General features: G+C 69.5%; 3 protein-coding genes across 3 annotated transcripts; 1 reads left to right on the top strand and 2 right to left on the bottom strand.

Annotated features, from left to right (window-relative positions):
• Positions 1-468: 468 nt before the first annotated feature.
• CNOT12 (CCR4-NOT transcription complex subunit 12) lies at positions 469-10,064 on the bottom strand. Its single transcript, XM_086472327.1, has 12 exons — positions 9,968-10,064; positions 9,138-9,783; positions 8,247-8,319; positions 6,092-7,405; positions 3,956-5,527; positions 3,657-3,826; positions 2,282-2,615; positions 1,885-2,017; positions 1,648-1,787; positions 1,282-1,448; positions 783-848; positions 469-487 (listed from the first exon to the last, which is right to left on the bottom strand). Exons 1-11 carry the CDS (start codon positions 10,062-10,064, stop codon positions 788-790), a joined length of 4,707 nt encoding a protein of 1,568 aa, XP_086328453.1. The 3' UTR covers positions 469-487; positions 783-787.
• A 3,015-nt stretch (positions 10,065-13,079) lies between these two features.
• SSRP1 (structure specific recognition protein 1) lies at positions 13,080-20,008 on the bottom strand. The gene is made up of 16 exons (XM_086472056.1): positions 19,897-20,008; positions 19,030-19,215; positions 18,685-18,790; positions 17,872-18,062; positions 17,565-17,795; positions 17,366-17,469; positions 17,106-17,234; positions 16,548-16,769; positions 16,353-16,425; positions 15,707-15,845; positions 15,521-15,566; positions 14,874-14,997; positions 14,225-14,395; positions 13,813-13,904; positions 13,429-13,612; positions 13,080-13,173 (listed from the first exon to the last, which is right to left on the bottom strand). The coding sequence occupies exons 1-16, from the start codon at positions 19,948-19,950 to the stop codon at positions 13,105-13,107; spliced, it is 2,121 nt and encodes a 706-aa protein (XP_086328182.1). The 5' UTR covers positions 19,951-20,008; the 3' UTR covers positions 13,080-13,104.
• Positions 19,949-25,230, top strand: P2RX3 (purinergic receptor P2X 3). Its single transcript, XM_086472357.1, has 14 exons — positions 19,949-20,057; positions 20,318-20,614; positions 21,266-21,680; positions 22,258-22,393; positions 22,494-22,565; positions 22,648-22,714; positions 22,803-22,896; positions 22,997-23,074; positions 23,185-23,326; positions 24,080-24,210; positions 24,314-24,407; positions 24,478-24,543; positions 24,836-24,913; positions 25,108-25,230. Exons 1-14 carry the CDS (start codon positions 19,949-19,951, stop codon positions 25,228-25,230), a joined length of 1,902 nt encoding a protein of 633 aa, XP_086328483.1.
• Positions 25,231-25,239: the final 9 nt, after the last annotated feature.

The following is a 25,239-nucleotide window of genomic DNA, read 5'->3' as shown; positions in this document are numbered from 1 at the left end:
GCCCCCCCTCAGCCTGGCAGCACCCAGGGGTGCCCGCGCCCTGCCCAGGCCCCGGGCAGGGCTGGAGCTCCTCCTGGTGGCACTGCCCGCGGCCACCGGCCCCGCGGTGCAGGGATGTCACGGGGCTGAGAGAAGAGCCAGGGCCCCCCCGAACCAACCCACGCAGTTTTATTGTCGCGTCAAAGTGGCACCAAAATCCTGACCTGTTGCTCTTTGTCTGAGGGTGATACAAGAGCAGGGGCGAGGGAAGGGAGGGGGCTGGCTGCCCACCCCCCAGCCCCCGGGACACGGGGACCGAGGGGAAGGGGGACGCTGGGGAAGGCCCGTGGGCCGAGGAGCGGGGTGTAGTGTGGGGGAGGGGGACGGGGACCCTGCGAGCATCGTACAAAGTGCATAGATGTGTGTGTGTGTGTGTGTGCCCCGCCGCGGGGGGGGCAGGCCTGATCCTCCATCCTGGGGGCAGCGCGTCAGCCTCTGCAGAGCGAGCCTGGAAGAGACAGAGTGGAGAGAGGAGGGTGAGGACCCCCCACCCCAGGGGTGAGCCAGCCCCAGGGGGTCCCCGGCTGGAGCAGGCAGGAGAGGGGTGCTGTCCCTCCTGGCAGCACAGAGCACGGGGACATGCTCCCACCAGGACCACCACATCCCCCTCTCTGCCCCCCCCAGGACACCCAGAGCCAACGCAGGGACGCCGGGGAGGGGGAGGCCCCAGCTATGCCCTGCCTGAGGGTCCAGCGCAGCCCAGGGTCTGTCCCCCCGCACCCCCCCCGGGCTCCCACACTCACCTCGCTCAAGGTTTCTTCTTTTTCAGCTTCAGCGCTTGCAGCCAGTGCGGGGGGGAGGCGTCAGACCTGGGTGACGTCGGCACAACATCATTGGCACGAGGCCCCCAAAACACCCCCGAGACCCCCCCCAAAACACCCCCGAGACCCAGACTGATCCCTGGGGGCACGGCCAAGGGGGGGCCCCGGCTGATCTCAGCTCCCCAGGGCACTGGGCTGGGCAGGGAGGGAGGGAGCCACTGTGCCAGCTGGGGCCAGGAGTCCCAGCACCCCTCAGGATCCCTGTACACCCCCGTGGCACCCCTGAAACCCTCCCACCTCTGGAAAACCCCACCCTCAGTACTGCTTCAGTGGGGCACGGACCCGGTAACAGACCCCCAACACCTCCCAGCACCCACAGCTCTGGCCCCAGACCGCCCCCTCCCCCCCCCCTCAAGCCCCCTTTCCACCCCCGAGGCACAGCCCCCGCCTCCCCACAGGGGTCGCGACCCCCAGCACTCACCCTGAGGACTTCTCTGGCTTGGGGGGCAGCGTCAGGGGTTTCCCACTCAGGCCGGGGATCTTGCAGGACTTGGAGCGCTGCACGTGGGGGTCCTTGGGGGGGGTCACCTTGCTGTCCCCCGGTGGCGCCCCCTCCTCGGCTGAGCGGTTTCGGCCCCTCAGCTTGGCCTGGGCGCAGAGGAGTGAAGTCAGGTGGACACACCGTGCTCTGCCCCCCCAAATCCTCCCATCGCCTCCTCCCCATCCCTCCCCACCTTTGGCCAAGACCCCAGCCCCAACCTGCCTCAGTTTCCCCTCTCCTTGTGGAACCCTCCCTTCCTGGCCGGGAGGCATCCCCCGACTCGCTGGGGGTCCCAGCGGTCCCCACCTTGAGGGCGGACGTGTTGAGGCCGGGGAAGAGCGGCACCTTGACCCCCTTGCCCGACGGGGACGCTCGCACCCGCCGGCTCTTGGGTTCTTCTGCTGCCTCCTCGTCGGAGGACGCTGCCGGGCGGGCTGGACGGGGCTCTGCGGGGAGGGCACGGGGGTCAGCGTCACCGTGAGACCCCTCTGCTGAGGACAGACGGCCCCGCTGTCCCGGGGTCGCCGTCCCACGGTCGCTCACCTGTGGAGTCCCGGAAGATCCAGCTGTCCCCCTCCGAGGTGGCCCCGGGGCGGAGGGCCGGCGCCCGGTGCCGGCGCTTGCGGCCCAGGTTGGCCTTGGTGCGGTACACGCTGCTGTCCAGCACCTCCGTGTCCTGCGGAGCCCACGGGAACAGGTCAGTGCCCAGCACCGTGGAGCCCCGGCACCCCCCACCCCAGCCAGCGCACCCACACACCCCCACAACAGCACTGGGGGCCATGAGTCTGCAGCCCACCCCTCGGGGGAGGCTGAGGCCAGAGGGTGAAGCCCCCATCCCCAGAGCGGGACAGGAAGAGGGCCCCCAGACAGACGTCCCTGTGACGGCCAGGCACCCCCAGGGCTGTACGAGGGGGCTGGAAGCTGCCCCCTCCCCACTCACCTCCAGGAAGGTGAATTCCTGCCCGGCGAGGTCCGTGGGTCCCTCGGGCTGAGGGGCGCCCAGGGAGAGCCGCTTCTCCTCCCAGCTCGGTGGTCTCTTCCCGTCCGGGTGGTCCGAGGGGCCTTCCTCACTCTCCGTGTCCGGCAGGGTCCCACCGGCAGCCTCTGGCGGCAGTGGGGAGCCCCCGGGGCTCCGCGGGGCAGCGGCTGGCTCGGGGAGGTCGCTCTCCTCCCCGGTGGGGCTGGGTGGCTCGCTCCGGGGGGGCTCCGCAGCTGGGGGCTCAGCCGGAGCATCGCCCATCGGCGGGCTGGGGTCCGAGAGACGGACGCTTCTGCTCAGGAAGACAAGACGAGACCCCCGAGTTCTTCCAGCTCCAGCTAGCACAAGCCCTTCCCCTGCCCCGAACTTCATCTCTGTCAGCCTCTGGGGGAAACTGAGGCACGACAAGGGCCAAATGCTGCTCCTGTGAAGTCGGGGCAGGATCCAGGTGTACAGGAGTGTCCCCCCTCTCACGGGATGTCACACCAAGGGGGTGGCACCTCTGGGAAGTTCCCCTAAAGCTCCTTCCCAAAGGTTGGGGCAGAATTTGGGGTCTAGGGAGGGCAAGGAGGCTGCCAGACTCATGGGGGGTTCAGGCCAGCTCTCCCCTTTGGGGCAGAGAAAGGGGTCAGATGCCCCAATGGGGTGCCCAGCCCCAGAGGGGACAGCAGGTGACCAAGGGGCAGGAAGAGGAGGAGGAGGATCAGGGCCACCCGGGGTATGGGAAGGTGCTGACATCAGGGCACCTCACAGCTCCCGGGGCAGGGGGTGGGGGCTCCCCACTGCTCCACAGCTCGATCAGACTGGGGCCTTCCTGAGGCCTGTGGGGCTTGCTTATTTTAAGGCAGCTTGAGGGAATTTATCATTTTGGGAATCTCCAGCTCTCTAAGTTCGGTCGAAATCAGGGTTCCCACACCCTGGTGAAGCGCTAAGGGCATGGGGCTAATTCTGCTGCTTTTTCAGGAGCCTGAGGGAACTCCAGCACCCCCCAAACCGGGTGCACGGCTCCTCATGTCAGAGGGAGACTGGCACAAGAAGCCCCAAGGGCATCATCCCCTCCCAGATCAGCTCAAGGTGGCAGAGCCTGCTGGGACGAGTCGAAACCCAGTCCCTCAAAAAGCTCCCGCTGCAGTCGCAGTGCTGGAGGCCGCGGGAGGAAAGACGGAGGAGCTCTGGCAGCCGGAAGGCAGCAGGGCCCCCTGCCACCAGCAAGGCACGGCAGGACGCCAGCACGAGGCCCATGGCGTCCCAAGTCCCCGCCGCAGGACGGCACGGGCACCCGAGCGGGACGGATCCCTCCCCGGGGCCGCGCTGCCACCGCCAGCGCCCCCCTTACCCGTCCGCCGAGCCGGTGTCACCTCCCGGGCCCCGCTCCCCGGCGCCGAAGTCCCGGCTGCGGGCCGCACACCGGGCACCGAACGCGGTCGCCCACTCCTGGCGCTTGGCCTCGGCGTCGCGCAGCTCCGGGCTCCAGCCGGCTGCGTCCAGGTCCCGGCTCCAGCCTGGCTCTTCCACTCCGGCCTCCCGGGGCTGGGCAGAGCTGCCCGGGGCAGGCAGGCTGCCCAGGCCCCCGCCCCAGGCCGACTGGCCCGGTCCAACCCCGCCAGCATCACCAGCGCCCACGCAGCCGGCGGCATCAGCGCTGCCGAAGGAGAGGTCCCCGTGCCAGTCTGCCAGGGCCTCCTGCAGGCCCCCGGACCTCCTTCCAGCGGCCCAGCACATCGAGCCGTCCGACGACGCTCCGGCACCGGAGGGATCCGGCACCCGCTCTGTCCCAATGACGCCAAACTGGTTGTGGCATTCGGCTCCCCCAAGCCCTTCAGCCCAGCCCCTGCCATCGGTGGGATCGCGCTCCTGCCGGTCGGTGCTGACCCAGCCGGGCTCCTGGGCCAGGGGATCAGGGACACGGGTGCCAGGCAAGTCGTCTTTCCTGACACCAAAAGCATCGACCAGCTCGGTCTGGCCAATGCTGCGCTCACCAGCCCAGCTCAGCTCAGGACTAAACCCTCTTTCCTCCTTTTCGCTGTCCACAGAGCTGTACTCGCTGGCCCAGGCCGGTCTGCTGGGGCTGAACTCCCCGTCCCGGGCCTCCACGTCCCTGGTGCCATACCTGTCATCCCAGGCCGGTCTGCTGGGTTTGAACCTGCTGTCCTGGGTCTCCACCTCTCTGCTGCTGTACCCACTGGCCCAGGCCGATCTGCTGGGGCTGAACTCCTTATCCTGGGTCTCCACGTCCCTGGCGTTGTATTCCCCGGCCTCAGCTGGCCTGCTGGGGCTGAACTCCCGGTCCTGGCTCTCCATGTCTCGGGTGCTGTACTCGCCAGTCCAGGCCGGTCTGCTGGGGCTGAACTCCCGGTCCTGGCTCTCCATGTCCCTGCTGCGGTACTCACTATCCCAGGCCGGTCTGCTGGGGCTGAACTCCCAGTCCTGGCTCTCCATGTCCCTGCTGCTGTACTGGCTGTCCCAGGTTGGCCTGCCGGGGCTGAACTCCTTCTCTGGGGTCCCAGTGTCCCCAGTGCTGGATCTGCCAGCCCAGCCCAGCGTATAATCCTTGTCCTTCGTCTCAGCGTCCCTGCTGCTGTATTTGCTGCCCCAGTCCGGGGTGACCTCCCCGTCCTTCATCTCCGCATCACCGCTGCCGTACTCACCAGCCCATGCAGGCGGGATCTCCCCTCCGCGGCTCTCCGGCTGCCCGGAGCCGTACCTGCCAGCCCAGCTGGGCTGCCTGGAGCTCGGCTCGTTGTCCTGCTGCTGGCCGTGCCCCACGCCGTGGCTGTTGCTCCAGTCGGGCTTCCCAGGGCCTATTTCCTCCCCGCTGCCTGCACCGTCCAAGCCATAGCCCGCGCCCCACGGGGGTTTGCCGGCACCGAAGTCTTGATCCTGCAGGCAGCTTTCCCCTGCACCGTGGGATTTGGACCAGTCACTGCAGCCCAGTCTCGCTTCCTCCATCAGCTCCGTCCCTTTGTAATCACTGCCCCAGTCCCTCCTGGTGCTGCTGAAGGGCCCGTCCTGCCGGTCCCCATCCCTGATGCTGCAGGCGCTCTCCCAGCTTGATTTGGTCCCAAATTCCCGGTCCTGCTCCGTCTCACCAGGCCAGTCTCTCTCCCTGGCCACAGCCTCATGGGTCCAGTCGAAGGTGTTGGCCTGCTGAGGTCTGCCGATGCCAAATTCACTACACAGGTCCTTCCGCGACCAGCCAAGCAGGTCCTGGGGGAAGAGGGTGACGAGTCGGAAGAGAGGGTTACAGGGGGCCACAGTCCCGGCTCACGCAGCAGAGTTGGAGAGGAAAAGCAGGGGGAAACACCCTCAGACGCCTGGGGGTCCCGCCCCAAGGGGAAGCCAGATCCTGCCGCCTGCCCTCTCCACCCTGTGGGGCCCCGTTCCCGGGCCGAGAGCTGCCGGCTGCCCCGGGGTACTCACAGCCGCCGCACCTGCCCAGGGCCCGTCCCAGCCCAGCGCCTGCCGAGCCCTCCCCAGCTCGTCCCGCAGCTCCAGGCTGGCCAGCAGCCGCCGGAGGATGGCCGTGGTCCTCGACTCGCCGGCCATGGCTTCCCAGCGACCCCGCACACGGCGGTGGCCGCACCCCGGCTCCCCTGCCGGCACGGCATGCTCCCGCTCAGCCTCCACCCGCCCACCCAACCCAACCCAACTCAACCCGTCCCACCTACGAGGCCCGGCCCCGCCGGAGAGGAGCCCAGCACCACCCCAACATCGTGGCCCGGTGTTAACCCTTGCTGCCGCGGAGCCGACAGGCTCCCCGCACCCCCTTACCTCCGGCCCCTCCGTGTCCGGAGAGCCATGGCCCGTGGCGTGGGTGCCGGGCGACGCCAGCAGCTCCGTCAGCCACCCGGGGTCGGCGTGGGGATCGGGGCCCCTCGAGGATCCTTCGGCCTGGCCCGGCCCGCCAGGGCCCTGCAGGCTCGCGGGGCAGTCACCCGCCGGCGCCCAGGCCGAGTCAGCCGTGGTGGCCAGATCCACTGGGGCCAGATCCGCTGGGGCGGCCTCGATGAGGAGGCTGGGCTGGGCAGGGGGCTCGGGCTCAGCCGGCTCCTGGCCAGGCTCCGTCACAAAGAGAGGGGAGCAGGGCACGGTGGCATCCCGCTCTTCCTCCCCTTCCTCCTCTTCTGCTGAGCCCTCAGGCTCTCGCTGGGCCACGGGACCCCCTGGACACGGAGCCCCCTCTGCTCCCCAGCTGCTGGTCACCGCGGGGCCAGGCACTTCGGACCCGCTGTCCTCCCGAGAGCGCGGGGGGCAGGGGGCCGAATCCTCCCTGTCCGACTCGCTCTCTTCGGACAGCCCCGAGCCGGCCGTCTCCCGGATGGGGGACTGGGGGGGTGACGCTAGCCGCCGTGCCCCCCGCGAGGGGAACGTCCACTCGAAGGACTGGGAAAGGCTCCAGCCGGACTCACTGCCCAGGGATGGCTCAGCCGGTGGGTCCCCGGGACGGGGCAGGGCACTCAGCGAGCCCCCCAGCTCCCCCATGCCCTGCCCCGCACTTGGGGGCTGCAACACCCCCTCCGAAGAGCGCCGGAGCCCTGAGTCCCTGGAAGGGGGAGGGGGGCTGAAATCAGGACCCTTGGGGGACCGTGGGGATGCTGGGGAGTCATCGGGTCCCTCCGGGGAGCCTGGGGGACGAGAGGCTTTAGCAGGGGGCTCAGGGGATGGGCGGGGGGGGGCTGGGTACTCAGCAGCAGCCTCAGGAGAGCCGGGGGGGCAGGTGACTCTGGGGGGCAGTTTGGGAGTGCCAGGGGGGCTGGCAGTATCGGGGGATCCCTCTCCGGGAGTGTGGGGGGAGCCAGGGGAGCGGGACACGCCGAGTCGGGGTTCAGCTGTGGAGGAGGGAGCGCCTGGGGCCTGGATGGAGGAGGCTGAGACCTCGGCTGGAGGCCGAGCGGGGGATTCAGGGGAGCCGGGGGCCAGGGTGGGGGAGCCGGGGGCTGGGAGCTCCGGGGGGGCATCGGGAGAGCCAGGGGCTGAGGCAGAGGGCTCGGCAGGCTGGAAAGGAGCGCCCGGGGCCGGGGCTGGGCAGGCGGGGGGCCTTGGGGAGCCAGGGGGTCCGAGGGTGCCTGGCTGGACAGAGGAGAGCTGTGGAGAGAGCCGTGGGGGGGTGTCATGTCACTCGAGAGGAACCTCCCAGGCATCACCCACCCCCAAACTACAGCCCCCGTCTCCCAGCCCCGATCTCCGGTGAGGGTCCCTCCCACCAGCACCCCCTCCCCAAACCCGAGGCAGGAGGCGCCCACACGTCCTGCCAGCACCGGGCTCTGCTTCCCGCGTGACTCGGCCCGGGCGGCCGCAGCCCCGCCCCGTGCCCCCCTGAACCCCCCACTGCTGCCCCCCTCGAGCGCCCACCCTCCGGCAGCGCAGAGACAGATGGAGAGGAAGAAACGAAGCAGGAGGAAGTAAAAAGGCCCCAGCCTGGACCCCCCACCCCACCACGGGGCTGGGCACCCCCTGGCCAGCATCACCCTGCCCAGCACCATCGGGGTTCATCCCCCCTCACCAGGGTGACCTGGTGCCACTGCCGGGGCTGCCACCCCCGGTGTCACCGTGGCCTGGTGTCCCGGTCACTGCCCCGAGCATGGGGAGAGGGGAGGGGGGCTGGCAGAGAGCCCGAAAGGGCCTGCCCTGCCACATACCTGCCAGGTCACCAAACCCGGGCTGGTGACTCACGGCTGCTCCCTGCCCACGCCTCGGCAGCAGCGCTGGCACATGCCACCCCCTCCAGAACCATCTGGCCCCGCGCCCAGGCACCCAGCGCGGGGGGCACCCGGCTTTCCCACAGGAAGGGGCGGCCGGCACCCCGAGGAGAAAGGAGAGACACGCACCCCGCAGAGAGGGAGCCCCGGAGGAGACAGGAGAGCCCCGAAGGAGAGAGCCCAGGAGCGGAGCTGCCGCGGCACGGGAGGACGAGGCGAGAACTCACGTCAGGGGGGGACGGCGGCCTCCGGCGTCCGCGGGGGTCCCCGGCACAGCTTGGGCTGGCTGGGGGGGAGCCGCTGGCAGAGAGAAACGGGGAAGAAGAGTGAATTCCCCCTGCGCGCCTCCGCTCTCCTCTCCCGCCACCCACCAAGGCCCCTCCCGGCCCCAAACCACCCGCCCTGGCCGCAGGAGGATGGGGTCGGGTGAGCCGCAAGAGGCCCTTCGCCCACAGCAAGCCGTACCCCAAACCAGCACTGAACTACCAGCGAGGTTTTGACTGCAGAGGGGGAGGGACGCAAATCAGCTGCAATCCCCTTTCCGGAAAGTTTTCAGTCCTTTGGAGAGCGAGTTTCTCACACTCCAGTTTAAAATAGCCCCCGTCTCGCTCTCCCGGAGGTGCCCAGCTCTCGGGAGAGTGGCCAAGTGCTGGCTCTCGCCCAGGACGTCCTGCAGCCAGGAGTCCCACAGATCCACCCGCTCCCTCCGCCTTGGCACAGCTCGGCCAGGAGAAAAGAATGGCAAGGGGGGGGGGGGGGGGAAGGGAGCATTTCCCCCGAGGAGGGACCCCTTCCCCGTTATTCCCAGCCCCGGGGCAGCCCCTGTGCGGGCAGCGGGCGGGCCAGCTGGCTGGCTGGCGTCCCGGCCCTCGGGGGCTGCAGGCGCGGAGGCAGCTCCTCAACCGGGACAGCCCGTTCCTGCGGTCGGCACCAACCACCCGGCGCGGCGGCGGCTGCCCCGGCCTTCCCACGGCGGCAGCTCAAGGCGCTGCCTGCTCAGGAGGAGACACCGGCAGCCAGACCTCAGCTCCGTTATTCCCAGCCCCGGGACGGCTCGGAGCAACGTCCCCATCCCCACAGCCTCTCGCCCCGCCCCGGGTCAGTCGCCGGCCCCTCACCTCGTCTCAGCAACTGGGCGTCCGTCATCCCCCGTCTCCAGCTCGCCCGCCATGAGTTGGGGTGTCCGGCGGGCTTCGCCGGGGGGGGCTCCGTCCGCCTCCCCGCTGGGGCGCCTCCGGAAGGCAGAGAAGGTCTTGGAGCCAAAGCGAGAGGAGGGTTCGGGGCAAAAGGGCGAGAGCCGGGCTCGGTCTGGGCTCCCTGGGCCCTCCCTGCTGTCCATTTTGGCCAGGATCTCCTCCACAGTGGTGCCGGGAAATCGCTCCGGTTTGGTCGCCACCGGCACTGGCGTCACCTTGAAGGGAGCCGGGCCTTTGCGGGAGGGGGTCAGCGGGGTCGGTGGCACCTCCTCACCGGGGGTCGAACCCTGGTCCTCAGCTGCTGCGAGCGGAGAGGATGAGAGCCCCTTCCCGTTGGGGGTCTCGGGTGACTTGAGGGTGAAGGAGGGGCGCCTGAGGGGCGTCCCCGAGCTGCTCCCGCTGTAGGGCTGGGGCCCTGCCAGACGGTTCATCTTCTCGGCAGAGGGCAGCTCCGGGCGAGGGTGCCGAGGCCCCGGCGGGGGGTGCGGCAGGGAGGGCTTGGTGGGCACAGCCGGCTTGGGCAGCACCCGGGGTTTGGGCCGGACGGGCGGCTTGGGGCGAGCATTGCCTGCGGGAGAAGGGAGGAGAGGAGACGCGTGTTGGTGGAGCACCGCAGCCCCACCGGGGCGCACCGGGACGAGAACGGAACTTGGGCACCACCAGCCTGGCGTCCCCATGGGGTCTTTCCCAGCACAGACCAGACATGCAACCCCACCCCCATCCCGATTTCTCCCACCCCCGTGGGGACAGACCTTTCTCGGGGCTGCCGGCCGCCAGCCCAGCCCCGCCAGCAGTCGTGGCGGAGGCACAGGGCAAGGCAGGGCGCAGGGGCTGCGGCTGGGAGGCCATAACGAAACCGGGAATGGGGATCGGTGGGCACGGAGCAGGGTCAGCCCCTGCGGAGAGAGGAAGGAGAGAGAAGCGTTTTGGGGAGCATCCCTTCACCCGGGCTCCGAGGCAGCCGTCTCCCCCGGCCACGCTGCACCGCGGCACCAACCTCCCAGCCCTGCGCCAAACCCTCGCGTCCACCTGAGCCGGCACCCGCACAGCGTGCCAAAGCACTATCGCACCGCCGGTACCACCCTTTGTACACCGTCCCCGGCTCGCCTGCACCAGCCCAGCACAGCGCGGTAACCCCGATCGTCCCATCGACCCCCCCCCGCCGCCTGAACCCCCCCCTCCACGTCAGTAACCGCCCATACCCCAGACAGGCCCCACACACAAACCCCCCCGAACACCGTGCCGTTCCTCCTGTACATGTATCAGCCTCGCGTTAGCCTGTTCTCACACCCTAACATGCACACGTCACCCCCACCGACCTGTGCCAACCCCCCCGACACGGGGCCGGGCCCCAGTTTGCCCCAGTAACCACGTCAGCCCTCCCCGCCACATGCCGGCCCCATCTCGCCTGTGCCAAGACCCGGCCGAGGCCCGCCCGCCGTGCCAGCCCCCGGTGGGCCTGTGCCACCCCGCGGGGTGTGTCAGCCCCCGACAGCCCCGGAGGCGCCGGGCAGCCCCCCGCGAACCCCGCGGGGCCGGGAGCACCCCCCGACTCGCCCCCCCCCCCCCGTAGGGTGCCCCGCTCACCTTCCCCACAGCAGCCTCATGTCCGAAGGGGCGGGGGGGGGGGGCGGCGCAGGGCGGGTGGGAAGGGGGGATTGCAGGGGTGCCGTCCCCACGGGTCTCACGCCGCCGCTGCCGCTCCCGTGACTCACCGGGGCTGCGGGGACAGGAAAAACCCGCTCGGTGCCTCCTCCCGGCCCTGCCCTCCCCTCCTCTCCCCGCCTCGCTCCCTCCTGCCCCGCCGGGGTCCACCCCCGCCCCCCCCTCCACAGACACCCCCCCCCGACACACACACACCCCCCACCCCCTTCTTCCACGGGGGAACCGCCGTCACGGCCGCCCCAACCCACATCTGGAAACCATCGGGCGCGTTTCCCAACCCCTTGGCAGCCCCGGGACGGTGACGAGGTCCCGTTCCCCGCCCCAGGATGCGGGTCCGTCCCGTGGGTGTCGTCTGTCCCGTGTCCACCACCCCGCCCCGCAAGTCCTCCTCCGGTGGGGCCTAGTCCCGTTACCGCGGCAACGAAGCCCCCACTCGAGTAGCTGGGTAGGCCGCAGCCACTGGGCCTAGGCCCGTCGCCGTGGCAACGGAGCCCCTCACTCGATTTTGGGGAAGGGCGGGGGGGAGGGGGGAAGTACCGGGCCCCGTTGTGGCCGCCGGGGCCGAAGCCGCGGGAACCCGCGGCTTCGGCCCCGGCGGCCACAACGGGGCCCGGTGAAATCCCGGTTCCCCCCGTAGGCCCGGCCCAGCGGAGCGACCCCCCGCTCACCCGCTACCGCCGCCGCCGCCGCCGCTGCTGCATATTCATGAGCGCGCGCCCGCCCCCGCCCCGCCGCTGGCCACGCCCCCTCAACCCCACCCCCAATCCGCCAACCAGCGAGAGCGGCGGGCCAGAGCGGCTCGGCGCCGCGTGGCCGGGCGGACCACAGAGAGAAAGGAAAGAGGGGGGGTGGGGAGGAGTGGAGGGGGGGATAGAGGGGCGCCGTGCCACGCCTCTCCGGCGGCTGGGGTTACCATAGAGAGGGCGCTAGAGGGGCTCCCACCGCTGACTGATAGGTGGGGTGCTGCGGGGGTGTTAAGGGGTACAGCGGGGCCCTGGCACACCACCCACCCCCCCCCATGGACACCCCCAGACCCTGTGCACAGCACAACCGACCGCAGCACCCCAGGCTCTCCCCGGCTGACAGCTCACCAGGGCGCAGGGCCGGCCACAACACCCCGTCACCTCACACCCCACCGCAGCACAGCTGCCCCAACACCCATCACCTCACACCCCACCGCAGCACAGCTGCCCCAACACCCATCACCTCACACCCCACTGCAGCCCAGCTGCCCCAACACCCACCCTGTCACCTCACACCCCACCGCAGCACGCAGCCACCCCAACACCTGTCACCTCCTGACCTGGCACCCCACCGCAGAGCACAGCCGCCGTGACACCCCGTCACCTCACACCCCACTGCAGCGCACAGCCGCCCTAACACCCCGCAGACCCCAGCGCGGGGGCGGCGGTGCTGGTAAACCAGGCGGGGGGGAGCAGGTGGGGGTCCCCGAGGGGCCGGTTCCCCGCAGCCAGGCCGGGAAGCGGCCGCCAGCCCTGGCGCTAATGGGATCAGGCCCCCTCCCGCCGGTGGCTGCGGGGGCTCACCGGGGAGGTGCAGAAACCCCCAATCGCATCAGGATCGAGCGAGGGGCGGCCATTAGCGGCCCAGCAGCTCCTCGGCGGGGTGGGGGAGGCCAAGGAGGGGCTGGGGCTGCTAATGGCCGGGCAGGAGTGAGCTCAGACGCTGGCCCCGGTTCAAGGGGAGCGGAGCTGCGGGAAGGGGGGCTGGGTAGGGAGGGACGGATGGATGCGGGGGGGCTGGCCCCGCTCCCGCCCCCGCTCTGCACCCACACTCACGCCCTCGGTGGGTTTTTTTTATTCAATCCGTGTTGCCATGTGAACGGACGCAAAATACAAAAAAAAAACCAACCAAAAAAAAAAACCAAAAAAAACCCCCCAAAATCAAAACAGGAAAGAAAAGAGACAGAAACAAACCCGAGTATTTAAAAAAAATAAATTGTGTGAAACAGGGCCGAGGTCCCCCCAGAGCTTCCCCCCTCCATGGGGTCCCACTCCCCCAGCCTGAGACGGAGGGCTGGGGCAGAGGGGGCCGGGGGCCTGCGACCCCGCTCCCACGTCCCCTGGGCACGGGGCAGGAGGCGGCGAAGGGTGGTGAGGCGGGCTGGGCACCGGCCGGGGCCCAGAGCCGGGTCCCCCCACGGGGCCGGCCGCCCGGTCCCCCCACCGGTCTGGGAACCAGCCTGGAGCCAGCGGGGACGGGGCTAATCCGAGCCCGACGCGGACTCCTCCGAGCTGGGGGGCGGGCTGGCGGCCCCCTCCTCCTCCGAGTCCTGCGGGCAGGGGGGGATGAGGTCAGGGCGGCAGGAGAGGAGGTCAGGGGGGCAGCTCCCGCTCCCCCACCTCCCCTGTCACCCCGGGGGGACAGCGGGGACACGTGTAGCACACAGACAGGCCACCCGCACCCAGGAGGATGTGACAAGCGGTACCAGAGGGTCCCAGCCCCTACAGGGACAGGAGGAGGGGGCCGCCTTCCAGAAAGGCAGCAGGAGAGGAGCTGCCCCACCCCAGCCGGCCGAGGGCCCCACCTCCTTCTTGCTCTCTCCCGAGGAGCTCTCGTCACTGGAGACAAACTCCTTGCTCTTGAAGCTCTCGCTCATGTTCTTGGCAGGGGATTTGGTGGAGGACGAAGACTTGGAGGTGGCACCTTTCTTCTCCACTTTCCCCTTCATCTGCTTCTCCTGCTTCTTCTTCTTCTTTTTAGACCTCTCCCTGTGCCCATGTTGGGAGGGAAGAAGGGAGAAGAGAAGCGTTGCCCTGCTGACAGCCCACCAGCCCCGCTCTGGCACCACAGAGCCAAGGACACTCCTCACACCGCCCCCAGCCCTGGAGAGGCCCAGGCACCGTGAGGCTGGGGAACAGCCCGACCACCGGAGGGGTAAAGCCCTGCCACCCCCCGCCAGCGCACTCACGCCTTGGAGCTCTCCGACTTGCCGCCCACGCTGTACTCCTTCATGGCCCTCTCGTAGTCCCTCCTGGCATCCTCCGCTTTGCGATCCCACTCCTGCAGCGCGAGCACAAGGTCAGCAGGGCCTCCTCTCCTCCTCCACCACCGCCCACATGCCAGCGCTCCCACCACATCCCTCGCCACCTTGGCTCGAGCCTCCGCTCACCCAACAGCTCCCCAGCCCCAGGCATCGCCTCCCCGCTGCCGCGCTCCCTTCCCGACCTCCCGTCAACAGAGCACCAGGCTCCTGAGGCCGAGCAAGAGCCCAACAGGCCTCCCCAGGTCCGACCTCCCCAGGTCCGGCGTCCCCAGGTCCGGCGTCCCCCTCCTAGACCAGGCTCAGCTCTCCCTACCAGCAGAGCAACCCAGACCCTCACCTCCTTCTTCTCCTTGGACATGGCTTTCCAGAGCTCCCCAGCCTTCTTGGACAAGTCCGTGATGCTGATGCCAGGATGGTCTGACTTGATCTTCTCGCGGCTGGCGTTCAGCCAGAGCATGTAAGCCGACATCGGCCGCTTGGGAGCGTTGGGGTCTTTCCCTTTCTTGCTCTAGGGGGCAGGGAGCGGAGAGGACGAGGATGAAAGCCTTGAATGGCACCACTCACTCCACACCTCGGGACCAGGGGCTGCCCTAAGTTGAGGGGCTGGGTCTCAGCTTGCCTCCTCCATCCCCCCAGCAACCCACCTGCACCATCGGGGGGGCGGGGGGAGAAGGGCTGTCAGGTCACACCCACGAAAGCTGAACGGGCTCAGGGCGTTGGGAGGCAAGTCCTCCAGCAACCAGCAGGACTGGCCAGGCACAGGCACAGGCACAGCGCGCCCGCAGGACGCAGCAAGGTCAGGCCTGAACTGACCCAGGCGGGGCAAAGCGCAGCGAGGGGGCGGCACGGACCAGGCCGGTGAAGCGGCTCAGCTGGCCAGCCATGACCCACGTCCCCCTGGTGCTGCTCCCAAGGGGAACAGCCGCCCGTGCCCCACGCCAGGAGCGGGTTCTGCTCTCCACAACCCGCCAGCAGCCACCTCTCACCTCCAGCTGCTTCTTGCGGGGCTTGCGGTCTTTGACGATCTTGGCCTTCTTGGCGGGCTTCTTCTCGTCCCGGTCGCTGTCGCCGTCACCGCTGGAGGAGCTGGCCGAGGCGTTGCTGTCAAACCTGCGCGGAGGGACTTGGCTTCAGCGACAGCTCAAGACCCCACCCCAGAAAGGTGAAGTGTGAGGTGGGGGAGACGCAGCAGCAAGACTTGGCCTCGAGCTCTCCCAGCCTCCATCAACCCAGAATTCGGAGACTTCCCAAGCTGAAGCTGCCGCCTTCACACTTAACAGCTCTCGGGGGATTTTCCTTCCACGAACACAGCTCATCGTTTTCTGATTTCCTGCATGTTTTAGGCACTCGCAGCGCCACACGGCTCAGCTCCACCGAGATCCACCTCCTCCTGCCGGGGCCTCGTCCAGCAGCCACCCGATCCCCCATTGCCCCCCCCGGCTGCGTAACGTCGTTATAACAGAGCGAGCCCAGAACCACACCCGCTCCACGGGATTCGGAGTGCAGGGATTGACACAGTGACACTGGCTGGGCCTGGAGCAGTCCCCAGCCTTCGCACTGCCCCCACACAATGTCCCCAAACAGCACCTTCCAAAAGCCCCCACAGGCAGACCCCTCCCCAGCCTCTACTCACTCTTCAGCTACATCATCATCCTCTTCTCCAGGGTTGAAGGACTCATCTGCAAGGAGACAGCGCAGGGCTCAGCTCGTAGCAAGGCAGGGACGGACAGGCCTTCACCAGGGCGGCGGGGGGAGAAGGCCGAGCACCGAAGGCAGCCACCCCGGGAGTCCCTCATGCCCCCCCGGCCTCAGCCCTCACCTGTCTCCTCCCCAGAGCCGTCGCTGCTGTCGTTGGCGTTCTCCTCCCGGATCTTGCCCTCCTCCTTCATCCTCTCCAAGTAGGCGTCGTGCTGGTCCTCATCGGAGTCGGCGTATTCATCATAGCTCTGCTTCATGCCCTGCGGGAGAGCCGGCGTCAGAGCCGCCCCCCGCGCTCCCCCCACCGGCACGCACCCGCCTCTGGGAACCGCAAATCCTGGCGTGCTGCTGGGGGGCACGGCCCCCGGCAGGGCCCCGGCGCATGCACGGGGCGGCAGGACGGGAACCCCACCACATCCCCTCCTTCTCCCCGTCAGGGCTCCAGAGAGAGGGGTCGAAAAGTTATCTGAGTTAGGGGGGGGCCCTCTCGCAAATCATGCCAGTTACTGGGTTTAGTCAGGGACCACCACGGCCATGCAGAGGAAACCTGCACCAGGAGGAGGAAGAGGAGAAAGAGGAAGGGATATCGCACGGACCTTTTTCCTCTACAAGGGCAAGGAGAGAAAAGAGAGGTGAAAAAAAAAAACCAAAACAAAAAAAAAGGGAAAAGCAGCAGAATTTTGGAGAGAAGACAGCCCCCAGCCCTCTCCCCACCCAGCTGGCGGGGCAGCGGTTCCAGCGGGGAACCAGCCCTGCTCAGCAGGTACCTCCTTGAGGCCTCGGTTCTTGATGTTCAGCTTCTTGGCGTTGACAAAGTCAAAGAGTTTCCCGTACTCCTCCCTGCAGGACAGGCGGAAGGGTCGGGGACAGGGGGCGACAGGGGCGCTGGCAAGGCGACTGCCCGGCAGCGCCGAGAGCCGCCCAGCGGGGCACAGCGAGAGCGCCCCCCGCCCCGCACCCACCTCTCGATGCTGCTGAAGGTGTACTGCGTGCCCTGCTTGGTCTCGATCTCGAAGTCGAAGGAGCGGGTGGTGGTGGTCCCGCGGGCGAAGTTGACGAAGGAGATCTCATCGAAGCGGATGTGCACGGGCGGCTTGTGCACGTAGATGAAGCCCCGCTCCAGCGGGTAGAGAAGCCCCGAGCTGGCCTTGTAGGAGCAGGTGATGCACTGGGCTCCGGAGTGTCTGCAGGGGCGAATGCCACCGTCCGACACCAGCAGGGAGCAAAGGGCCTCCCCGCGCCCGCCCCCACCCCGGACAGAGGACCCCGGCAGCCCCCCGGCACAAGTCTCGCGGAGCCCCTTCTCCCCCGGCACAGGGACAAGAGAGGGGCCGCTCCTGCTGCCAGCCCAGGAGGGATCTTGAGCAGCTGGCCCCGGCGTAGCAAACCAGCAGCTCCTCCGGCCCTAGGGAGGACGAGGCATGCTTTGCACCTCTGCCCTGCTCCGCACCCTGTCCTGCGGCGGGAAGATCCCACGTCCCACCTGCCACGCCCCCCTGGCTGGCAGCAGCACCCCTCACCCCTGGAAGTTGCCAGGCACGGTGATCTTGCGATTCACCAGCGCCTTCATGACCCGGCTGACCATCTCGTAGAGGGAGCCTGACATGTTCTTGGTGAGCCGCCCCTCGAAGCGTTTCTCCACCTCCTCCCTGTGCGGCCGAAAGAGAGAGCAACGGTGAGAACGGGAAGCCGGGAGGTTCGTTACCTCCCTCCCAGCTCCCCGCAGCCCCCAGGTCCAGGGAGGGGGTCAAGGAAGTGGCCTGGCGGCAGCAGAACTCACTCGTTCATGTTGAGGGTCAGCGAGATGTCCTCGTCCTTAGAGAAGAGCAGGATAAGGAAGTGGTAGCGGGTCTGGCCTTGCTTTATCGGGGGGTCCAAGCTGATCTGAAAAGAGACGAGGAGGCGAGGACTTGAAATGCTCCGAACCCACCGCGTGCCACCTCCCCCAGATGAGGGAAGAGCCCTCGCCCCCTCCTCACCACGAAGAACATCTGCCGCTGGTCCTTGTGCGGGAGCAGGAAGAGGCGCAGCACGGTCGTGTAGGGGATCTTGTAGTCGAAGGTCTTGCCGTGGAGGTGCAGGAAGGTGGGGTAGATGCGGATGTCGTACCGCCCGCGGGGCGTCAGGCACTGCAGCTCCCGGAAGATGCAGATGGCATCCCCGGTGGCCTGGATCACGTCCGCCTTGGAGAGGACGTTCTGAGCGAAGGCCTGCAAGGGGAGGGAGTTACGGCCGGGAGAGGGCACCCAGCCCCCCGCTCTGCCCGACCCGCCGCCCCCTGCTCACCTCCACGGGGTCCACGCCGTCCTCCTGAGTCGGCGGCACATAGAAGCGAACCTCCATGAGCGAGACCTCAGCGTCATCGTTCTGGTGGAACTCCAGCGTCACCTCGTTCTTGCCCGTCGTGCACTGGGAGACGTTGCTGAGGGGGATCTCGAACACCGGCTGCTCCCCGATGTCGAAGGAGAGCAGCTGCCCTGCAGGGGCGGGAGCGGGGCCACAGCCCGACACAGCGGGATCAGAACCGCAGCAGGGAGAAGGTCCACCCCACGGGGCAGAACCGCCGTGTCCTCCTAGATCCCATCCCCAGCAGCAGCCTCGGCCTCTCCCAAAGTCCAGCAATGCCTCTCCTCTCTCTGCCTGCACTCCCCTGCTCCCTCCCAAATCTACGGCTTCCTCCTTCTGGCTACAGCCCCAGAGATCGACACCGATCAGAACTGAACCGGAGGGAACCTTCGGTTCCCACGTTCCCCCGGTCTCATCACAGGGAGGAGAGTCCACCAGCTCCCCCTGCCCCTTTGGGAACCAGCAGCTCACAGCTCCCACGCCAACCTTTCTCACACCGAGCGCTCCCTGCCTGCAGACCCCCCCCCCTGGACTGGGGGCCCACAGGTATCTCCTGCTTTTCTGGGATGGCTGACGCCCTCGCTGTCCCCAGGGCCACCACGAGGAAGCAGCCGCTGCCCAGGGGATCAGCGGGTGCTGCAGGAACCGCTGTGCTGGTGGGAAACGGTCCCAGCTACCAGCCAGCCCCACCACCTCGGGCTGCACCTGACACGGAGGTTCCCTCCCCCCAGTAACGGTACCACCACGACTCACCTCCGAACCTCACCGTCCCCCAGTTCCAGCCCTTCACACACAGATCCTTCTCTGCCAGCTCCAGGCGGTAGTGGGCCTTGAAGAAATCCGAGAGCTTATCGAACTCCTGGGCCCGGGCAAGAAGGAGGGAACGTCCATTACAAACCACCACATACAGGCGGGCGCTGCCCAGAGCCCCTGACTGGGACGCAGCACCTCCCCAGCACAAGGGAGGCGGCAAGAAAAATGGGGGTTGGGGCTGTTTGGGGGGCAGCAGCGCCTTGAGACTCACGGGGAGCACAGCTCGGCACAGGACGAGCACAAGCCGGCAAGAGAAGAGACCCAGCCAGGGGCCAGGGGACTCACCGATTCCCGGAAACCATCGTACTTGTAGACGTGGCCGTTCTTGGTGAGCAGCTTGAGGCCGTGCCCGAGTGCCACGCGCCGCCACACGCCCTCGGCCAGCTCCGAGGCCTGGATGTTGTCCACCTTCCCCGTCTTGCTGTTCTTGAAGATGACGCCTTGGCGGCTCAGCCGCAGCCGCCCGTCATTCTGGCAGGAGAGGCAGGCGTGAGGCGGGGGCAGCTCACCCCGCACACGGGGACGCAGCCCCCCCCAGCACCGACAGGCTCCAGGGCGGGGAACGGCCACCCTTGGGGCACAACAGGCGGCAGCACAACCCCTCCAGGCGAAACGAGGCGACTTCCCCACCAGCCTCAGCCCTCGTCCGCTCCTCCCCACCCAGATTCGGGACTTGAACGGCCGCAGGGCCGGTGCTGCAGCCCCGCCGGGCTTCACAGACAGTCTCCCAAAAGCCAGAGGGTCAGAAACACCCAACACCACCGCGACCCCCCCCACCCGCTCCCCAGTGCCAGAACAGGCCGCGGGCCGACGCACAGCCTTCCCGCAGCGGCCGCGGTGGATGCTCAGAGCCGGCGTCCCTCCCCCCTCCTCCTGGAAGCGTTCCCAACCGCAGCCTCACTTGCTCCGCAACGGGCTGGCACCGAAAGCCCCCGTCGATGCTCCAAAACACTTCAGCCCCGGAAACGAGGCGCCTCCACGCCCCAGCAAGTCAGCAAAACACCCTCTGCCAGGACGCGGCGGCAGAGGAGATGCTGGGGTGGGGGAAGTGCCCTGCAGCGTTTCAGCTGGGAGAGCAGCTCCCGACACCATGTGCCACCTGCCAGGGCCCACGCGGGGCTCCCCGGGGACTGCCCCCCCCAGCTCGCTCACCATGGACCCCTTCACCTCCTGGTAAATCTCGTTGAACTCCAGCGTGTCGGCCATGGCGGCTGGGGGAGGCGGTGGCACCTGGGCTTCGGGAGGGGAAGGCGGCCGAGCGCGGCAAGTGGGTCAGTTCCCCCCCCAGGCCGGCCTGCCCAGGCCCGTGGCAGGTGGGGACGGGGATAGAGCAGCTGCAAGGGGAGAAGGTGGTGAGCAGCGCCGGGGCTCCCCGCAGGGAAGATGGCTCCTGGCCCAGACACCCCCCGGCCCCCGCCCTGCCCCTTTCCCAGACGTGCCACGGTCTCAGGGCCTTCCCCTGCGCCCCCCCCGGTGGGTGTGTGTCCCCCACCGCCCGCGGTCTTTCTAGCCCTCCCCTTCCCCTCCCCGGTGCCCCCCCCGCACCCCAAATTCCCCCCCTCGCTGCTCCCAGGCCTCAAACCCTCCCCCCGGCCTGAGCTCCCCCACGGGGCCCAGCTGCCTCCCCGCCCCCCCCCATCCCGGGGCTGCCTCCCCCCGGCCCTGCCACCCTCCCCCGCCCCGGGGCGGCCCCCCCGGTCCCCCGGGCCCGAGCCCCCCCGCACCGACGACACTTTTCCCGCCTGCGCAACACGAACCTCGCGCGGAGCCTCCCCCCCACCGCCGCCGCTGCCGCCGCCGCCGGAAGTCGCCCCCACTTCCGCCATAGAGAGGAGCCTCTCTGTGCGCCACGGCGGGGCGCGGGAGGACCGCGAGGCAACGGCGCGGGCGGGACTATAGAGCGCCCGGAGGACTCCGGCTAGAAAGGACACGGCACCTCGCGCCCGCCCCGCCATAGAGATGGAGCGGGTGGGGGGCCCAGAGCGGCCGCTCCACCAGGCCGCCCCTGCCGCTCTGCCTCGCCTGGCACCATAGAGCGGCGGGAGGCCTCCGGCCGGGGAGGGCCCGGCGGCTGCCCCGTGGCGCGGCCCCCATTGGTCAGCGCTGGGTGGTCCCCGTGACGTCACCGCGACGGCAGGGGTGGGACACCCCCCCAAAACTGAAGCACCCCCAAAATGGGGGCACCCAAAATACGGCAGCACCCCAAAAGATGGGGCACCCTCAGACTTGGGGCCGCCCACGCGGGGGACCCCCCCCAAGAAAGAGCATCCCCCCAAGAGCATCCCCCGCAGGGGACACCCCAAAACCGGCACCCCGACCTCGGACCACCCGCAGACGTGGGGTGCCCCCCCTCCCCCCCCCTGCGGGGGCACCCCGTCCCCGCCCTCACCCTCCCTCCCCCCGCACCCCCCCGTCCCCCCAGGCTGTGCCCCCGCCCCCCGCCCTGCCCCCTCCCTCCTCCCGCCCTGCCCGCACCACCCCCGCTGCCTGCACCCCGCCTGCCCTGCCCTGCCCGCGCCAGACTTCGCTGTCGCTGCCCCTGTCCGCATCGCCCCGCTGCCCGCACCCTGCCCGCACCCTGCCCCTGCCCTGCCCGCATCGCCCCGCTGCCCGCACCCTGCCCGCACCCTGCCCGCGCCCTGCCCGCACCCTGCCCGCATCGCCCAGCTGCCCGCACCCTGCCCGCACCCTGCCCGCATCGCCCCGCTGCCCGCACCCTGCCCGTGCCCTGCCCGTGCCCCTGCCGGCATCCTCCCCACTGCCTGTACCCTGCCCATACCCCTGCCCGCCCTGCCCATGCCCCCCCCGCGCCCCGGCACCCGCTGGGTGACCGACTTCTTCTCCTACGAGACCACCAAGTCGGTGGTAGTGAAGAGCTGGGTGGTGGGCGCCGTCAACCGCGGCGTCCAGCTCCTCATCCTCGCCTACTTCGTCGGGTGAGACCCCCCGGCACCCCCCGCCCGCCGGCACCCCTCCCCGGCCCGGGTGCACCCGGCGGGTGACAAGGGGGACGGGGCGGGGGGCGGCGGGTGGCAGCGCGGGTCTCAGGGCGAGGGAGGGACGGGCGAGAGGGTGGCAAGGGTGTCAGCGCCGGGGGCGTCAGGTGTGTCGGCGGGGTGACACGATGGGGACAGCCAGGAGAGGGTGTCGGGGCGGGGGACGGGGGGATAGCAGCGAGGAGAGGGTGTCGGGGCGAGTGACAGGCGGGCGGTGGGGCGGGTGACACGATGGGGACAACGAGGAGAGGGTGTCGGGGCGGGTGTCGGGGGCACAGTGCGGGTGCGGGTGACACGGAGCGGCGGCGCGGCCGCAGCGGGTGGCGGGGGCGGGTCTCGGGTCTCCGACCCCGGGCGCTCCCCGGGGGGTGACGGCGGCCACGGGCCACAAGCGCCCGTCGGAGCCGGCGGCCCCTCGGTCTGGCGGCCCCGGGGGCGCCGGGGAGGCGCAGGCAGGTCCCGCGGGGGGGCGGGGGCGGCCGTCCCCACCGCCCCCCCCCCCGCGGTGTCCCCCCAGGTGGGTGTTCCTCCACGAGAAGGCCTACCAGGTGCGGGACACCGGCATCGAGTCCTCCGTGGTGACCAAGGTCAAGGGCATCGGGCGCTATGCCGGCCGCGTGCTGGACACCGCCGACTACGTCACCCCCCCGCAGGTGACGGGGCGCCCCCGGGGGGTGTCGTGTCCCCCCCCGCCCCAGCTGCCCCCCTCGGAGGGGGCCGCGGGCGGCCGCGCTGACGGCGCCGCCCCCCCAGGGCACCTCGGTGTTCGTGGTGGTCACCAAGCAGATCCTGACGGAGAACCAGGCGCAGGGCGTCTGCCCGGAGGTGCGGGGCGGGGGGGGGGGGCACTGCGGGGCGGCCCCCGCGCCCCCCGCCCCCGCTCACCGCCGCCGCCGCCGCCCCGCAGAGCGACGCCGAGTACCGGTGCCGGGCCGACCGGGACTGCCGCGGGAGGGGCGCCACCACGGGCAGCGGTGAGGGGGGTCCCGCCCGGGGCAAGGGGGGGGGTGGTGGTGTCGGGGGGCCGGTCCCCCCCGTCCCGGCGCTGACGGGGCTCCGCAGGGGTGCTGACGGGGCGCTGCGTCCCCTACAACCGGACACTGCGCACCTGCGAGATCCGCGGCTGGTGCCCGCCAGAGGTGGACACCGTCGACGTGTGAGTGGCACCGGGGGGGGGACACAGCGGGGCCGGGGGGCGCAGGGGGCCGTGCCCCCCCTCCGCACATCCCCGGGGATCACCGCCCTCTGCCCCCCAGGCCCGTGATGCTGGAGGCCGAAAACTTCACCCTCCTCATCAAGAACAGCATCCGCTTCCCACTCTTCGGCTTCGAGAAGTGAGCGGCACTGGGGACGGGCGGGGGGCCGTTCCCCCCCCCCCCCCCAGCCCGCCTGGCTGACGGCCGTGTCCCGCCGTGTGTGCCCCCCTTCCCCCCCCCCGCCCCAGGGCCAACCTGCCGCCCCCCGGCAGCGGGGGGACGCTGGGCCGGTGCCGGTTCCACCCGGAGCGGGAGCCCCTCTGCCCCATCCTGCGCCTGGGGGACGTGGTGCGCCTCGCTGGGCAGGACTTCCCCACGCTGGCCGCCACCGTGAGGCGGGGGTCACGGGGACGCGGCGGGGTCACGGACGGGGGGATACGGGGACGTGAGGCAGGGGATGTGGGGACATGGGATGCAGGGGTGTGGGATGGGGGGGCATGGGGATGCAGGATATGGGAGGTGGGGGCGCAGGAACACGGGGTGTGGGAACACGGGGATGTGGGGACACAGGGACACGGGGACATGGGACGTGGGGACATGAGCCGTGGCATGTGGGACATGGGAATGTGGGATGTTGGGGCATGGGGGCATGGTGCACAAAGACGTGGGGACGTGAGACAGGATGTGGGGACATGGGGATATGGGGACGTGGGACATGAGGACATGGGGATGTAGGATGTGAGGGCATGGGCACATGGGACATGGAGATGCAGGGACGTCAGACGTGGGACATGGGAATGTGGGATGTGGGGATGTGAGATGGGATGTGGGGACATGGGACATAGTGACACGGGGATGTGGGACGTGAGGACATGGGGGTGCAGGGATGTGAGATGTGGGATGACGGACATGGGAATATGGGACATGGGGCCATGAGCTCTGGGGTGTGGGGACATGGGGACATGGGACTTGGGGATGTGGCAATGTGGGACATGGGGATGTGGAGTCACGGGGTTTGGGATGTGGGACTCAGGGACGTGAGATATGGGGACACAGGGATGCAGGATGCAGGGCACAGGGACATGGGGACATGGAGACATAGGGACACAGGGTGGCTGCACGCTGACTCCCGGGCCGGGGCAGGGGGGGGTGCTGGGCATCAAGATCGGGTGGGTGTGTGACCTGGACCGGGCCTGGGAGCGCTGCCTGCCCCGCTACGCCTTCACCCGCCTCGACGGCCGCGCCCGCGCCCCCGCCCCCGGCTACAACTTCAGGTACGGCACGTGGCACGTGGCGCCGCACAGGGACACACGTGACACACACGTGCACGCAGCCCGGCACAGCCCCCAGCCCCCTGTCCCCCGCATCCCCTCACAGGCACGCCCAGTACTACCGCTGGCAGGACGGCACCGAGCGCCGCACCCTCACCAAGGCCTTCGGCATCCGCTTCGATGTCCTGGTGTACGGCAACGTATGTGGGGGCTCAGGGGAGCAGTGGGGGCGTAGGGACACCCCACCAACGGGGTTCTCTGCACCCCCAGGCTGGGAAGTTTGGCATCATCCCCACCCTCATCAACACGGTGGCAGCTTTCACCTCCATCGGTGTGGTGAGTTGTGGCCGTCCTCAACCCTTGTGTGGCAGCATCTCCCTGGGGGCAGGGCAGGGTCGGGGTGGGCTTCGGAGAGGCCCTGTGCACCCCCCAGGTGTGGGGCAGGGGGTCAGCAATGATGCCCCATTGTGATTCAGAGGGGGGTGGAGGAAAACCCCAGAGCCATGGGGCATGGGGACAGAGCAAAGCCCAAGGGTGACAGCAGCCTGGCTCCACAGGGGGCTGCGGGGTGCCAGGGGGTGTGCCCCATAGTGTGGGCCACCCCCCACCCCAACGCTGCTGCCCCCAGGGCACGGTGCTGTGCGATATCATCCTGCTCAACTTCCTCAAGGGAGCTGAACACTACAAGGCCCGCAAGTTCGAGGAGGTCAGCCGTGGGGCTGGGGCTCCTGTGGGGCTGGGACCAAGCCAGGGTCACCTCCAGGGCGGCTGGATCAGGCCATGCTGGGGGACGTGTGGGGCTGGCCAGGGGGGAACACGTGCAGGCAGTGTTCCTGAGCCCCCCCGGGTGCCCTGGCTCTGGGGCAGGGACTAACGCAGCACCTGTCCCCTGCCCCATAGGTGCCAGAGGCTGCCATACCCGCGCCCCCCGCCAGCCCCACGGAGTGTCCCCCGGGGGCGCTGGGGGGCTGCAGCCGAGACAAGCAGTCCACCGACTCGGGCACCTTCTCCCTCGGCCTCTAGCCCTGGGAC

The sequence above is a fragment of the Leptosomus discolor genome, chromosome 12 (genome assembly GCF_034619465.1).
Source record: "Leptosomus discolor isolate bLepDis1 chromosome 12, bLepDis1.hap2, whole genome shotgun sequence".
Classification (NCBI taxonomy): Eukaryota; Metazoa; Chordata; class Aves; order Leptosomiformes; family Leptosomidae; genus Leptosomus; species Leptosomus discolor.
Note: the sequence above shows the minus strand (reverse complement) of the source record. Positions and strands in the feature narration are given on the sequence as shown.

Excerpts from the sequence above, each read along its gene's own strand:
- CNOT12 (XM_086472327.1), bottom strand. The coding sequence starts at position 10,064 with ATGGCCTCCCAGCCGCAGCCCCTGCGCCCTGCCTTGCCCTGTGCCTCC. Across the intron at positions 8,320-9,137 it reads CGCCCAGTTGCTGAGACGAG|CGGCTCCCCCCCAGCCAGCC; the intron begins GTGAGGGGCCGG and ends TCTCTCTGCCAG. Across the intron at positions 7,406-8,246 it reads GGCCGCCGTCCCCCCCTGAC|CTCTCCTCTGTCCAGCCAGG; the intron begins GTGAGTTCTCGC and ends CTCTCTCCACAG.
- P2RX3 (XM_086472357.1), top strand. The coding sequence starts at position 19,949 with ATGGCGGCTGGGGGAGGCGGTGGCACCTGGGCTTCGGGAGGGGAAGGC. Across the intron at positions 22,566-22,647 it reads CGCAGGGCGTCTGCCCGGAG|AGCGACGCCGAGTACCGGTG; the intron begins GTGCGGGGCGGG and ends GCCGCCCCGCAG. Across the intron at positions 22,897-22,996 it reads GAGGTGGACACCGTCGACGT|GCCCGTGATGCTGGAGGCCG; the intron begins GTGAGTGGCACC and ends TCTGCCCCCCAG.
- SSRP1 (XM_086472056.1), bottom strand. The coding sequence starts at position 19,950 with ATGGCCGACACGCTGGAGTTCAACGAGATTTACCAGGAGGTGAAGGGG. Across the intron at positions 16,426-16,547 it reads ACCTTCAGCAGCATCGAGAG|GGAGGAGTACGGGAAACTCT; the intron begins GTGGGTGCGGGG and ends CCTGTCCTGCAG. Across the intron at positions 13,613-13,812 it reads AAGTCGGAGAGCTCCAAGGC|GGAGAGGTCTAAAAAGAAGA; the intron begins GTGAGTGCGCTG and ends ACATGGGCACAG.